This window comes from Pyrgilauda ruficollis, unplaced genomic scaffold (genome assembly GCF_017590135.1).
Source record: "Pyrgilauda ruficollis isolate IOZ18807 unplaced genomic scaffold, ASM1759013v1 scaffold11, whole genome shotgun sequence".
Taxonomy (NCBI): domain Eukaryota; kingdom Metazoa; phylum Chordata; class Aves; order Passeriformes; family Passeridae; genus Pyrgilauda; species Pyrgilauda ruficollis.
This window is the reverse complement of record NW_024509210.1, coordinates 4,205,116-4,221,169: the sequence shown is the minus strand read 5'-3', so window position 1 is coordinate 4,221,169 and position 16,054 is coordinate 4,205,116. Positions and strand designations below refer to the sequence as shown.

General features: G+C 38.4%; 1 protein-coding gene across 4 annotated transcripts in view; it reads right to left on the bottom strand.

Annotated features, from left to right (window-relative positions):
* Positions 1 to 16,054, bottom strand: part of CCSER2 (coiled-coil serine rich protein 2) — a 60,856-nt gene that overhangs the window by 30,754 nt on the left and 14,048 nt on the right. For all 4 annotated transcript variants that reach the window (XM_041473653.1, XM_041473662.1, XM_041473670.1 and 1 more), the window contains exons 4-5: positions 3,120 to 3,210; positions 10 to 172 (exon numbers count right to left, since the gene is read on the bottom strand). In XM_041473653.1, coding sequence (XP_041329587.1) covers positions 10 to 172; positions 3,120 to 3,210 — 254 coding nt within the window. The remainder of the gene's footprint in view (positions 1 to 9; positions 173 to 3,119; positions 3,211 to 16,054) is intronic.

Genomic DNA, 16,054 nt, shown 5'->3' with positions numbered 1-16,054 from the left:
GTGATTTACCTGTTTAAATCATTTTTACCATGGATATAATGGTCAGTATGGCCAAGATGATAGTGCTCCTGTGTATTCCATCGCTGTTGTGGTGCTCTTTTCCAGAATCCCTCTTGATGCGGTCTCGCATTTCTGTCTTGTCTCTCATAGCGGCTCATATTTTCACATTCCTCTACAGAGAGCATAATGTTTAAAAAAATCATAAGACCTGTTCCCAGGACTTTGCAAATAAAATATTAACTATGTGCTGGTAACAGATTCAGTGTAAAGTCTGTGGGGTTTGTTTTGGTTTTTTTAACTGATCCAAAACAGTATAAACTTATTACAAGAATAGCAACCTGTAGCAGAAACTGAAGATTCCAGCTTTAACAGTATTTCCACTTTAAAAAAAATCATTTGGAGGAGCTAGAGATTATGGAAGAAAATAAATTTAAAAGTAACAATTTCCTGTCTCTCTTTCTTGCTGATTGTATCTCCAGGCCTTCAACATGTTCTAACAACACACAAACACAAAAAGGCAACTTTGTAAAAAAAAGGCGAGCATTGCATTGCAAAAAGAAAACAACTTTGTTACTTAAAATACAGATATACCTCGCCCTATTCACATGGTTTGGTTTTCAGATTGAGACATTTAATCTGTATTTAACTGGACAACCAGCATGATTTAAAAGAAGGAAACCAAATGATCTCTTTAAAACACCAACTTCTGCAGAGCCACAGGAATTCCACAAACATCTTAAGGGAACAAACGCTAAATTTGGCAACAGCCCGGAAACGACTGAGAGAAAGCCAAAACAACATCCACCCAGGAGTCAGACCAGGCAAAAACAATCCTAAACTGCTATTCTGCCACCACATCTCGTCCTTCACTTACCCAAGGAGCTTTCCCTCACATTGTCAGCGGTTTCCTGGGAGCGGCTCCGCACAAGGGAGCAGTGTTTGCCCCGAGCCCCGCTGCGCACACGGCTCCGAACAGGCCCTCCTTCCTGCTGGGTTCCCAGCCTGCGTGGGGCTGGGAGCCAGCCCCGCGTCACCCTGTGATTTACACGGCCCTCCTCGCTCCCTGCATGCTTGTGCAGCTACAAGTGCTGCTATAAATAGTGGCCAAGCAGCATCCCAGGCTCCAAAGTGAAACCAGGAGAGTTTCCTAGGACCTGGAAAGTCTTAAGAGGCTGACGTCAGTGAAGTCGCACATAATTATGGAAAAAGTGTTGGGAAAAAGGGCTGTTAAACATTACTAGAACAAGTACTCATACCTACAATTCAGTTTTTATCACCTAGCAAATAACCAAAAAATTGCATAATAAAATAACCGTATTCACCTTAACTAACAAGATTTATTATCCTTTAGCAGTGTCTTTCTACAGCTCATAACACACGAAAATTAATAACAAAATAAGCACTCAGTAAGTTTACAAGCAATTATGATTTTCAGCTTTGGAAAAGTAAATACTGAGACACTGAATAAAGACAGGTGGACATCAACCGAGAAGTTTTGTTTTGTCAAGTGGTCATGCCTATAAGGGAAGGCCTGGAAGTGGCTTTTGAATTCTTCTTTTCAGATCCTCTTTGCTGAAAACACAGGATTTTCAAGATAAGAAGCAGAGATACCCAGTTTATGCCAGGCTAATTTTACAAGGAAACCCAACCTCTAAAAAACGGTCAAAAGTAGCACCAATTAGTTTCGAATGTTTTTGTGGTAACCATTTACCTTTAAAAACATGCCCATATAGCAGTTTTCAAATTAATAACTTGTAATGGAATTACTGATGCAAATGCAGTGCGTGTTTCATATAAACAAGGAAACTTAGGAGAAATTGATCTACCCTTTAAAATTGTTTCTTTAGCTTTTCCCTAACAGAATTAAATTACTCCTACTGAAAGAATATGCCTTAGGCTTGCATTGTTACCCATTCTGGAAAATTAGTAAAAAAGTAAAAAATTCATACCTGTCAGGGTTGAAAAGTTGCATACTTGCAATGTTCTCAATCATTTCACACAAGCACTTTGAAAAACTCATTCTGAGATTTAAAAGATTAAGAACTGCACTTCACATGTGCACAGAATTAAAACATGATATGCCACCATCATCACAGATGGAAAACTGTCCTTTATTTACTGTAAATTTGGCTTCATATCTAACATGCACAAAGGAGTCTTCACCCAGGTAACTCAGAGGTGCTCTCAAAAACCCCTGAATTTACTTCAGCAAGGAGGTGAATGTTACACAAAACAAGGGAAGGCCTCTTCCTTTCAGTGCCTGTTTGCACTGGGTAGGGCTGACAGTGCTCCACATTCAGTGTTTCTGTACTTGAAGACAGACTGCCCTTCACTGAACTTGCAGGTAAAACTAACACCCATATTCACACAACGGTAGCTCATAATAATAACAATACTCATCAGTCCCATGAGTAGCTCAGGAATAAACAAAGCAAATGCCTCAAACATAAACAAAGTAAATGCCTTTCCAGTCTGAGATTGGAGTAAGTGCAGCCGTAATTTCCCTTACCAGGTTCATTCTGTTCTGAATTTGCTCTATTTCAGGGACATCTAGGTACCTCTACCCTCTCTGTGAAAAGTCTGTCAGCACCCTCACTGAAAGCAAGGGTGCATAAAACACAATTTGAAAACACATATCTTAAACTTTACATCTTCTGCTACCCTGACGTGTATGTTTATCTATTAGGAGATATTTTCTTTTTGTAGAAGAAAATTATTTATCTCAAAGAATTATGCTGCCATTCAGCAAAGCTGAAAGAAAATACTGTCCCAGCATTTCCAAATATAGCTGAATCATGACACTGAAAGACTAACTTAAAAATTTCAAATTTTTTCTATAGAAATAATCCTAAGGAAAAAACCAGTATGAAACGAGGTTGCACTTTTATTCAAGGTAGTACATTTCTATATTCAGATTTTTTCAAATGTAAGAGTTGTATTTGGGAAAACAGAAATATCTCCCTTCCTGTATCTCACAAAAGAAGGAGTTGTTACTTTTAAAAAAACCACCCCAATGAGTGCATGGACTTACTAAGTCAGGAGTCAGAAGACTGCAACTAAAAAGTCTCTTATGCCCATGAAGCACTTTCATACTGAGATTGCCTGGCTGCCTTACTCACCTTTGTCACGAGGTGGGTCCTCGGGCAGGTCCACATCAAGCATGAGATCATCATCTTCAAGATCACATGAATCAAGATTATTCAAGATATCCTGCAAGAAAGGAAAAGTGAGATAGAGCTGGTTCCACGATATTTCATATACCCTACTATCACAAAAAGCTTTGTTACATTTTTATTGTGCAAACATCCAGTGTTACCAGCAGCCTCCTCTACTCAGGGAAGAACAGCCTTATTTCAGACCATCTATACAAACAATCATCACACCTCTGCTAATATGACACAGTAACAGTGCTACATGAAACAAAGATGGATTAAAACGTTTTTCTGCCTGATGCCTATGGAACACTGCAAAGACTTTTGTATTCATTAATATCCTGCCTCCTCCGCAGCTGGGAGCATTTTGAAACTCAACTACTCTGTTTACTTAGAATTCAAAAACAGCTTTGTGAAGAGATGATGTTAATTCCTCTTATTTCAGCTCTCATATTATCACGAAATCACTGAAAGAAGTGAGGGAAATCTATGTTATCTTGACTTTTTGGGACAACAAAGCTTCAAACATGCTATTATGAGCACCAAACTCTGCTTCTTTTTGCCTTTCAGATTGTGGTTCATATAAAGCTGTTCCTAAAGGGACTAATAAACCATCACATTGTACAGGTATGCTAATGGCACAAGAAAAATGCTATTTAGTGCTAAATGAATTATATGTATTAAATACAGTCAGGTATATTAAAGTACTGCAATGAGGGCAAGCCAAGTCAGTGTTAAAAAGACAGGGACTGACCCTCTTGCTTGAAGAATTCCAAGAGGAGGAGGAACTGAGGTCAAGGCTGTGGAACACCCAGCTCACAGCTCACTCAGACACTGCCAGTGCTGCTGGACGGCCACAGCAGCCTGGGCAGAGAACCAGAAACCCTTTCACTCCAGTACTCCAAGGAAACTAAACCCCGAACACCAAGTGACAATCACACACAGCAGGCCTGAGGAAACTCCTATGGATATCCAGCTCCAGCTCCTGAGTTCCCAGTGAAAATCATACCTTTAAGGCCTAAGACCAGACTCAGGTACCAAACATTGACCTCTTTCCTAACAGCAAAACCATAGATTTTTCTTAGGTTTATTGGTTTATTGGCTACTCCTAGAAGTGATGCCTGGCACCAATATTGTATAATTTACCAAATATTAAGTCAAGTAAGTCAGATGTTTTACAATTATTTCTCACAGTAACGTGATCATTAAATACTTACATGAATACAGGCATACAAGCTATGAACACACTGCACAAAAACATTCCCTTGCAAAGCCACCCCCTTGCTGGCCATCGTTTGTTAAATTCGCTTTGTCACAGATGCACAGGTGAAAAGGAAGAACATTAACAGGCATTTGTCTGAAATGTTTCTCCAGCTGTTCTTCAGCAGCCTTCCTACAGCACTCACAAAGCACTACTGTATTTTATTGCAAATGGTGACAAGAGCTAAGTACATTTTAAGATTTTTGGGGGGATTTGGGTTGTGACACAGGACATTAAACATTTCGCATTTCTGCAGGGCAAGTTATTTATTGACTTAGGAGAGAGAGTGTGATATGAAAATAGTTATTATGCACTTTGTAAAACATGAGCAATACAAAAGAAAGATGGAATACTTGAGACAAAACCACCTGTTTCTGCCATATTTCAAAGTCCTATCTGAATTGCTTTGTCCACAAGTAGCATTCTATGCATTTACAGGAAAAATCAGGAAAACCTACATAGCAAGGCATTGGAAATAATAATAAATCCAACTATGAAAAAGCTTCACAAAAAAATGGAAGCCATTTAAAGGAAACATGTATTTAATACTTGAGACAACAAAATGCCCGTATATTTATGCTATTTTTGCTTCCATTTATTCAGGAACCAGGAGTTTTTAAACTAATGCATATTTTTTTTCAAGTAATTCTGCAAAATACAGGCATGTTTGAGAGGCAGCTTTGGTTTGGTAGTTGATAAATTATTTCTATGCAATGCTTTCATCTTCCAAATTAGTGTGAACAAGCATTATTTTCTTCTACTGCAAGAAATTTAATGAGCATGACAAATAAAATGGAAACAGTGGCCACAAAGACAAAAAGTGGAAAAGCTTTGCCATCACTGTGCAAATGCATTTAAAAATGCACAAAATAAAAACACAATATGCCAGAATGTTTACTAATAAACCTAGATAAGCCACCTTACTATCTCTGAATGAGAACTTTGGAAGTGTAATGGTGTCACAGAAGGTCAGTATTTGAGATTCCAGACATACTTTCCTGTCAACAGCACACTCCATTATGCTTCCCTAATTACACATTCTTCACCACACTGAGGAAAGGAAACTCCATGCTACAAAAAAAACCCCACAACTGCAAATACCAAGACTTTGTAATCACTGGGCCACGTGTGAATGCACTTTGAGCATTTCCCCCTGAGAGCTACTTGGGAAACACAATATACAAATAGGTGTCAGCAATGTCGTCCTGACATAGCCATAAGATAAAGTACAAGTTTCATCAGCACATTAGTGCATTTAAAAAAATAAAATTTGGATAGTTCTACTGTTGTTGTTTCTACTGCATAAGGAACTGCAGGTAATTACATGGGAATAACATAGTTAATAATGTGTGCTTAACAGCAATTAGCATCATGAAGTGATTCAGGGCAATGAGCTCAAACAGAACAGGAAATAAAGAAATTCTTTCCAAGTGCATCAGCTCCAACCCTAGAGAATATTACATGTTTCAGCAATTATTACTAGTCACAGAAAAAGAAGAATCCCATTCTATTTGTAGAAGTGAAAAAAAGAGTAATGTATACTAAAAGGGGTATGATTTTCGCAAGGCTGATTCAGCACTAGATTTTCAAGCTGGTACAACCTAGGAAGAGATTGAGTTTGGGACTGTGAAATCCCAGGTCCAACTACACTGCTGTCCCCAAGCTCTCTCTCCACAAAGCTTTTCTGCTGGACACAGGCAGCGTGCTTTGCTGGCTTCCTGCAATAGAACAGGGAAAGCATGAGGTGAGACAGACCATCTGTGAGTCCTGATGTAAGAACTGAGGAACTCGAGCACCCCAGTGCAGGGAGCCCTCATGCTGCACAAGGAGAAGGGAAAAGGCTAAAAGGGCAAGGCACACCACATGTGTCATACCACTTTCAGCAAGTTCACTTCCATGTTCTGCAAATCCTTTCTGGAGTGATTGTCCTCAGATGCTGTGTTCAGCAAGCACACCCAACAGCACTCACCCACAGCTTGGGATTTAACCCAGTTTGTTGGAGTCATGGAGCCCAGCACCTCTTTCTAGGGAGGCACACAACATCAAGACCACTGCTTTGAAGACTGGGGAGCTCCATGCAGAAGAGCTGCTTTTGCTGAAGCAAAACTCCAGATTTCATTATAAAGTAATGCTCACCATAATGAACTGGAGTGCAAAATATTCCTCTCAAAAAGTTCAGTTTTCAAAAATTCCTCATGCAACACGCATCATAAGCTTTTTCTTAAACTGAAGAATGCTATTTTTCAGTCCACCAACCAATCTGAGTTCAATTTAGCTTAACAGCTGAACCTAGGCAAGAGGCCTGATTCTCAGCTTTCTCACTTCCTGCATGAAGTATTGTAAGGTTATAATGCAACCAAAGTAAAGCACAAAGTACCCAAAATAGAAGACAGACAGATATCTGCATTTTCTCCCTACTAAACTAAAAATGTTGACCATTGAAAGTTTATAACACAATGTATATTACAATGGAATTTAAAAAAATGAAGTCAGGCATTGAGGTTAGCGCAGAAATGCAAAGCCCTCAACTAATTTCAGAGAGCGTTACCAGAATTGAGAAGAGTCTGAGCTCAAAGTACCAATTCCAGGTCAGGATATTTTGCAGGAAAAGCAATTGCTTCGAGGGAGTCATGAACTGGTGGTGAGCGTTAGGAACAACATTTTACCTGTTTCCATAACTCACAATCTCAGACCTCACCTGTTTGTTCCACCTTTAGGAAACAGCCAGCTAAAGGAAAATAACAAATTGTTTTTATTACTGATTTAGTGACTTAGGTCTTGTTTTTGATGATGCTGAAAAAAGACCACAGTAGAAGATAAGAGTGAGTAAAGGGAAAGAACTACAGGAGAATCAGGCCAAAAAACTCAAGTGAAGCATTTGAGAGTAGCACCAAAACTAAGAAACCATCATTTCAGGTGCTTGAGGAATGAAAAAAAAGAAGTGGCTTTTAAAAACAAACAGAAAGTAGACTGGATAAATCAGTCATCTGAAGGGCAGCTAAAGAATAACTGCCAAAGTCAAACACAAGGCAAGGCTGACAGAAGAAAAGAGGGAAACCTCCAGGGTCTTTCTCAATGCTATTTTCAGCATTTGACAACATCCGAGATAGAGATAAAAAAAGAAATAGGAAGTCTCCAAAAAGGCGACATTATATAGGAACTGAACAGAATTCTTAAGTGAAGGCAGAAAACACAGACAGAGGAACAGCACATAGTGTACCATAGGGCTGAAGAGAAAAACCCCATGTAAATGAAGTCCTTAAAACAGAGAAAACCTCCCAGGAAAGAGGTGGGATAGAACTCTGCAGGTCACCAAAGACAGGATAGGAAAGGAGTACTCTGTACAAGTCACATTAAAGATAATTAGGCCAATCAGGCAAACAAGTATTTTGTCATTTTGTCCATGCTCTGTAACTGAAGGTTGCTGTGGCAACACATGTAACAACAACTTGGTTTGGAAAATCCAAAGCATTTTTGGTTTAACTGTTAAGTAGAACGGTCTTAAAGATTCACTGTTCTTGAAAACATTTTTATAGAGGCATGTTATACCTAGGTTTACTGAAAGTATAGAGGAATTCATTATTAGCTTAAGTTATTACATGCTGTATCTAAAGCATCTATACTTGCTGGTTTGGTTTTTTTTTTTTTTTTTTAAAATATAAAATCAGATGTCAGACTGTGTAAAAAATCTGAAATTCAATAACACAATGAAAGAAGAGAAAGAGGAAAACCAGAAACATTAGCCATTCTGTTGAGACTTGACCAATTCATAAGCAACGGCACTTTGAAACACACAGCCCAAGCTACACCCACTGCCACATGCAGCATTCCTTGACTGCCATCTAGCCTCCAGCAATGAGGAAAGCTGAAAGGGGGAAGCATTGTAACCATCCTTCAATAGAATTCCAGCAAAATTTAAAAGATTTTCTATTTTTGGGGTTTTTTTAATAGGCTGGTGCTTTTAAATAGAGAGTTTCCTGTTTACTTTTAAACACAATCACAGAAAGCAGTCAGCAGTGAGCATAAATAGTGACAGAGGAAGAGCAGGGGAGGAGGAAGAGCAGTCCTTCCTACTCACTGCCTCCAGTCTGTTTGCACAAAAAGCCTACCAATACCAGAGGTTCAGCACTGCTTTTACAGTTTATCTAACCAGCAATGGAGCATTTTACCCTATTAAGCAATGTGTAATTGCTACAGCTACTTCTGACTGGCAGAAATGATTGTGAATGATTCTCACTCCACTGACTTGCACTTGTATTAAATGCACAATGTTTGGTTTAAGGAAAATATAGATGCTTCAAATAATTCCCAGCTGAGAAAGGAACCAAACAAAAACCTCAGAGGAACAGCGTGGGCATGGCTGTACCAGGAGCTCAGTTGTTTCCTCTGTGCAAGAGTTTTAATTCTACCCTAAGAGACTTTTGGAGTAACCTGACTATGACACGTTACACAGCATTAATGTGTTCTATTCTTACACAGCCAGCTTAATATACTTGTTTCTAATTAAAACCAAAACCATCCTCAAATATCTCCAAGCTACTTTCTATTCTATTCTATTTTGACCAATCTCTCCAAACTAACAACACAGCAAGTGTTGCCCCACTTACTGCATTACTGCAGAAATGTGTTTATGCCACATCATCCTGACACATCTCCACAGTGTCAGCCAAGAGCACAAAAGCTCAGAACCAGCTCACATGTGGACATGCAAGTCACCAGCTCATACAGAAAACATCTCTTACAAGCCTAGGAAATGAACCTAGTCCTAACTTCTACCAGTGTCAGTTCTGAAGGATGCAGCTCTCAAAGGCATATAAGCTTTCCCAAAGGAAAAAAGGTCATTTGCCTAAAAGGATGTTCACCAAATGTCATGTCTCTCAGACCAGTATCACAAGAGTTTTGTGCACTGTAATAAAGTCATACTACCTCCTAATAATGTCTGACAGTAGGGACACCCACATAACACAGGACAGATAGAAGTGCCATCTCATTAAGTAATTCAGTTTCTCACCACCTCTCCTTGCTGCTACAGTTCAACTCAAAAGTTAAAGACTGGAGAAGAGACAGGACAGTAGATGGTGGCTATTTTCACTCTAAAAATCAGTCTCTAATGTAATGACATTTCCTTTCTCTGCCATGAGCAGAAAACTGCCTGCCAGCAAACTCCACTGCAGGAATGGCTGAGGAGCTGATGTAACAGACTGAAATGAGTTTGTGCCCTTAGTTCTGTACTGACAAGCAACAATACAGACTGAATTTTTCACAGCAGTTGCAGTTTTCTACTAAAAACTTATTGGTGGAAATATTACTCAAGGATGTTCTCCCATTACTTCAGTATGCTCACTAATATTATCTGTTCATAACGAAGATTAAAGGCAAAAAGATGACACTGACTTTTGAGGCTTTGAAATCAGAACCAAGCAGTCCAGTGGTTTTCCAAACATACATTTTTAGGTATAGGCTTCTTAGCAATTAAGAAGATAAAAAACAATTGCCAGATTTCTGTACTTGTATTATTGGAAAAAATTAAAACTGTGAAGTTAGAACAGTACAATTTAAGTAAATCTGAGTAATTTTTATCAGATTCTGGAACATGACATGAAGATATTGGGACAAAAGTACCTGGAACTTAGACATGAATTTAGGAGCTTAAACAGAGGTTACCAACTACAGCAACTTCCAATACACAGCTTCCAATGAAAAACAGCTTTCAAGGCTGACATGTGTATTAGATTCCAGTCCCAGAATCATTCTTTACATATATATACATACACATACGGGCAGGAAGTCTGACTACAGGAATGGCAGCTTCTCAGATAATGTATTTCCAAGAAATCTTTCTGTATCCCAAGTAAAAATTCACACATTGTTTGACATTATCTAGAATGCAGCAGTAAAAGCTAAGCACTCACAGAAGACCTCATGTGCTACTGTGATACCTCTTGCCAAGAGATATATTGGTCTAACCCAGAAGTCAGGCTTTCAGGTAAAGGAATGTGAAGGACCAATGAATTAAATTTGTCCTACAGGACAGAATTTTTTTGGTGATGAAAGTAAATAATGAAAATTCCCTGAGCAGAAGCAGAAAACAGAACTCCATACCACCATACCACATTAGTGATGCTATGTGTTCTGTATCCATAGAAGGTGCTCTCCTCTATGTTGGTCATGGAGAGCAATATCGAAGGAGGGACAACACAAATTGCAGAGTATCTGACTCTCTCTGGGTTTGCTCTCAGTCACTCCCAGGAGGTTCACAGACACTGTACACTGCAGCGTACCCACAGCCAGTGAGGAGTATCTGCCACTGAGGATTTCTATCACTGCCCATACACACCTCCACACCTGTATGAGGTGACTTTTCAAGTGCATTTGAATGCACTTGAAAAAAACCTTGGTTTTTTGAATACCTCCTGGGCAGATAAAATCACCTCCCCTTTCACTGGCACTACAGTCACACGTACATTCTCATAGCCTCATTCCCCTGACACACTGATGAATCCTGGTATCCCCCCACACACCTGAAGGGAGAGGTTGCCCAGTTTCCTCCTCCATGGTCCTGTCACAACAGTGGCCAGATAAAACTTGGCAGCTGCAAGAAAACTAAAATCTCTGTGGTTTTACAGGCTTGGTAGGCAGCAAAAAGGCAACAGGCTTCAAAATTCAAATCACCCCAACACAGATATATAACAAGACTCCCTAAGACTAGAACAACTGTACTTCATTAAATAATTATACCACAAAAATAAAGTCTTCTCTCTCTTTCCAACCTCACAACCTCACTAGAGTATTTGGCATCTAACAGTATCATCAGTTCTCACTGTATCACGTTCACTAGCAAAAAAAAAAATTTAAAAATCTCAAACCACATACAAAATTGGAAGTGTGTATTTATTAATTCCATAATGAATTTTAGTCAAAATGCACTGAGGTGAAATCATCCTTTGCTTTCAGGTACAGAACAAACTCAGACACTTCTTTAAGAAGTGCTCAACTGAAGTACACAAATTACTTTTAGGAAACAACATGGGAGCACAAAATGCAATTAATTCTCTTTATTAACCTCACCTTTTGTATTCTAAGAAAGGAGGAAATGCAGTAAGTCAACACTGTTCATTTGAGTACAGCCTGTCAAGAAATATGTGTCTTTTTAATGCACTTCTCTGCTTTGAGCAAGATACTCATTGTTCTTTGAAAAATGTAAAGAGAAAAAAAACCTGAATTTCAACTGGCTCATTAAATGAAAGGCTTTTAATGTGTGCTTCTTGTAACTAGCTTGCACCTGAAGGACTCATTTCATGACTACTCTTTTAGAAAGTCATAGCAAAAAAAGAAAAGTTTGTGTTGAGGAAAGATTACATACTTTTTACATTGTCTTTAGCGTACTTGCAGTTTTATTTTCATTACAGCTATAACCAAACATCACAAAGTTTAAAAAGCCCAGCTTCTCACAGAACAAGAATTAGTGTTTTGGCATTAACCTCCTGAAAAGAAAGTAACCTCCCGAAAAGAAAGTTCAGCTAAAGAAAGGAGAATGTGTAGAAGGCAATATCAAGAAAGTACAATAAATGGAAATAAATAAAATAATAAAGGAAATAAATGTATTAGAACTACACATATTACAAGTCTGAATTCACATTAATAAATTACTCATTTGAGAAATCAGACTAGCAATTTAAACCTTACTACAGAGTCATTTTGAAAAGTGAATTATTAAAAAAATTAAGCTAATTAACACTAATTTACTTGTAAATAACTACTGAAAGAAATTAATAACTGAAATAAACAATTCTCTTTTAGCAAGTTCATTTCCTCTAAGAAGTAGAGCACACTTCACTGAGTACCAGTCTTTTAGAGGACAGAAAGCATTCTGCCCAGTCTCAAAAACTAATTCAGAACTGCCCCTGCCCAAGTTACAGTCACAAAGGGGAAAAATATAACAAAGAACAACAACAAAAATCTTACAAGATTTCAAAAATTGCCTGGAAGAAGAGAAAAATGTAACTATTTTATACTCCGGCTAAAATTCTGGCCATGTGTCAAACTGATTCATTCCAGTGAGATCCAGATTTCATCCCAACAGCAATTAAATTCTCAGCAAAGCAGTTAAAACCCATCTGTCTTCTCAAGCCAGATTTCAATTATTATTCCCTAATCCTATGCCCTTATAATTACACTGATGTTCACTCTGCACATACCCAAAAATACTGGCTTTATTTACTTCAGGAAAAATGAACACAGAGCAAAGATTCACATTGCTACTGAAGCCTACAGGAAAAAGAGTCGATCTGACAGTACAGGGAACACTCTGAAAGCTTCCTGTCCAAGCCTATTGACCCAAATGAAATTGCTTTAAAAGAAAAAAAAAAAAAAAGCAAACCCCGAATTATATTGCAAAGACTTCTTCTCTAGAGAATATTACAGAAAGAAGCCAAAATTATTGGAATATTTTCAGTTTAAAGTTTTACTTCTTGCAGACTTTGAGCTCTAGAATATTGTAGCATCTTTAAAAACAAGCAGATACCTCAGAACAAGAACAGCTGTAGTACCCACCCTTCTCAATGTAAATAAGGATGTGCACTTGCCAAAAACATTCAAAGCTTCACTCTGAAAAAACACACATTAAAGTTTCTGTTTCTCATGTGCTTACTTAATGTGCTGGAGATGAGCAAACAGCTCAAACCTTGCTACAGCAAGAGAAGGCAAGCAAAGGAGCCATGAGACTCCAATCAGGATGCCTGTTTGAGAACACATTGCTTGCATGTACGGTGAACAGCATTTTCAGACAAAATTACTGAAAACAAAAATCTAGCAAGACTCAACTATAACCAGCAGTTGTACCTCGCACTGCTGAGCAGCTTTCTGCCATGAAGCACTAAAGGAACTAGGCACTGCAGTAAGTGACTAAAACCCAGGACAGGAGCAAACAGCACAGCTAAAATCAAGTGAGAGCACCTATGAATAAACACTGCCCTTCCTGCTAAGCTACAGAGCCATCAACTGCTCTGCTAAGCATCAGTTTGCTCACACAGAACTGAACTTGGTGCTCAGCAGCAAAGACCAGCTGCTGAGAAAACTATAAAGGGCACCAACAAAATCAGTGCTTAGAAATTTGAAAGCAGTTCAGCACTAAGAAAGTTATCCAAATTAACCAAAATTTCCATTCGAAAGTGGAAATAGAACAACAACAGGGATAGTGGAATTAGTTATTTTCTCTTATGCAATTAGACAATAGAAGTACTTTCATCCTTACAAAAACCTCACACATTCCTACCAAGCTCCAAGTCCTCCCTGTGATATTATTTAGATTTGTATGACTTTTAAACTTCCAACACTGGATTACGCATTTTCTCCACAGCCGTTCACTCAGTTAGTAAAGAACAGAAGGACTGTACTAAAAGAGGTGAAATTTATTTTTATTCTTCATCCCCATGTCTTTAAAACCAAGATGCACTGAGAATAGCAAATATATTGGCTTTTCTGCTCCCCAAAAAGGAGCAATGAGCTTCAGATGCCAGCAAGCTCCTGCTTTTGCCTTCCTATGCTGGTTCTCTTTTCAAAAAGCCAGTTAAAATGCCTTTGCAAAAGCTGCCCCTCCAAAGATGGTCCAAACACTCCTAAACTAAAATCACCCTAGTGGGAGCTGCACTGCCATCTATGGAAAAGCATAGGAAAAGCATTTAGCATTTGTTGATACTAAGAAGGATAAAGCTTAAAAGACTACCAGAACAACAGCAGAATGGAAATGAGGAAGAAAAAGGCCAATTGTGCAGTAAACACGACCAATTACTCTGCACATAGTTCCCTAAATTGTCACTTAGCCACACTGCTTCTACTCACCCCAGCCTGGTGCCACAGGAACTCCAGAACTACTGCTTTGGTGACTGCCCTGGAAATACTTAATCCAAGGGGCAGGCAGGCTGGCATTAGCCCAAGCACTCCAAATTCTTAAATCTGACTCTCATCAACTGGATTTTGACACACAGATATGAACTGCTTTTAACTCACCAAACTGGAGGATAGAAACTGCATAATTTGATCACGTATCTCCCAGCAATCAAAACATCTGACGTGTTGACTAATCACAATAATTATTCTCAATGCATTCACATTTTTGTCTTTATACTCCCTGCTTGCAGAGAAAAGGAAAAACATGGAACAAAAGCTTATAGTAACCTACTCAAGAGTACTATTTTTCAGAAAGAATGAAAAACTGCATCAGAAATTCCTCTGCATCTTCAGATTAGAAAAGATCACTGTTTAATCTTTAGCCTAAAGAAATCGAATATATCATAATTTCTACCAAAACCACAAGTATAGAAAAAAAAAATCCCACTACTAAGAGGCAATTCAACACTTCAGAGCTACATTTTTTCCCCTCAAAACCCAAGCTACTGAAAATACATTTCTGCCTTGCAAAAATGAAACGTGCTATTGATGCTTTTCTCCTTCAGATGAGAAAAGATAAATGTCACAGTACAGTAAGCACTGAAATTCAGGAAAAGCAGTAACAGGATAAAAAAAAAATCAAAATGGATAGAAACAACATGTGATCTTCTAGATTCAACATCAAGGCTTAAAATGTCCTTTCTCCACTTCCTTAAAAACGAGTAAATACATTCTTCCTTTCTTAAGCCCTCTCTAAAAACTCTTTACTTTCAATAAACAAAGAAATAATCCAAAATAGTGAACAAGAATATCAAAGGCTTCTAATGTACCTCTGCTCCACATCCGCTTAGAACAGCTTCTGTCAATCAGCACATTGATTCAACAGGAACTCATACCCCTGCACAAATTAATTCAAGGAGGCTACATGTATCAAAACCTAGATATATACTCCAAAAGCACAGTAAAAGAAGTGTCTTCCATTACTTTGTTACTTTTCAGAATATGTATCAAAAGACCTATGTTTAAAACTTACCAAGGACAGAGTATAAAAACTTCCTTTTTTTCTTGGCATGCGCATGCCTGTGTTGACAAAGGTGTTTGTTTTTGCAGTGGCCTCCATGAAACTTGGGTTTTCCCTATAAACACCAATAAAGCTACAAAACTCACACTATAAAAATCTCTAACAGCTTTTCCAAGCTGGTCACAATTGCCACAAAAAGTTAATAACCACAGCTAAACTCTTTCAAGCACTAGATCCCAACATCATAATTTAAGACTGAGAGCAAACAATACCACAAGCAGCTGAAAATATATCAGGAATTCTATTCACTTATACACAAAGAATATAATTACCTATCTGTGCCCAAGTCTGAAAGTGGTATCTACATCACTAAACTGGCAGTGGTGACACAGTACCTAACACACCTGAAACACACAAAGCATGACACATTGATTAAACCAAATTGGTTTAGTCAAACCTTCTGATTGTTAACATCGTGTCAATAAAATCCAGGTTGCTTGATTCAAAAGTCCGTGCAGATAAAGCAGTATAAATGAGGGGAGACAGACAGAATTTTCTTCAGGCCCACTAAAATTCCAAGGTTGGCTCTCTGATCTCAGAGGATCACAGCACAGCAACAACTCTCCATCCACTCTCCTTATATTTCATGATGCTTCTTGTACATCAGCTTGAGTTTAGCAGCAAGAAAATGTTGTGCTGCATTTGTGTACCCCACTGGAGATGCACAGCTGT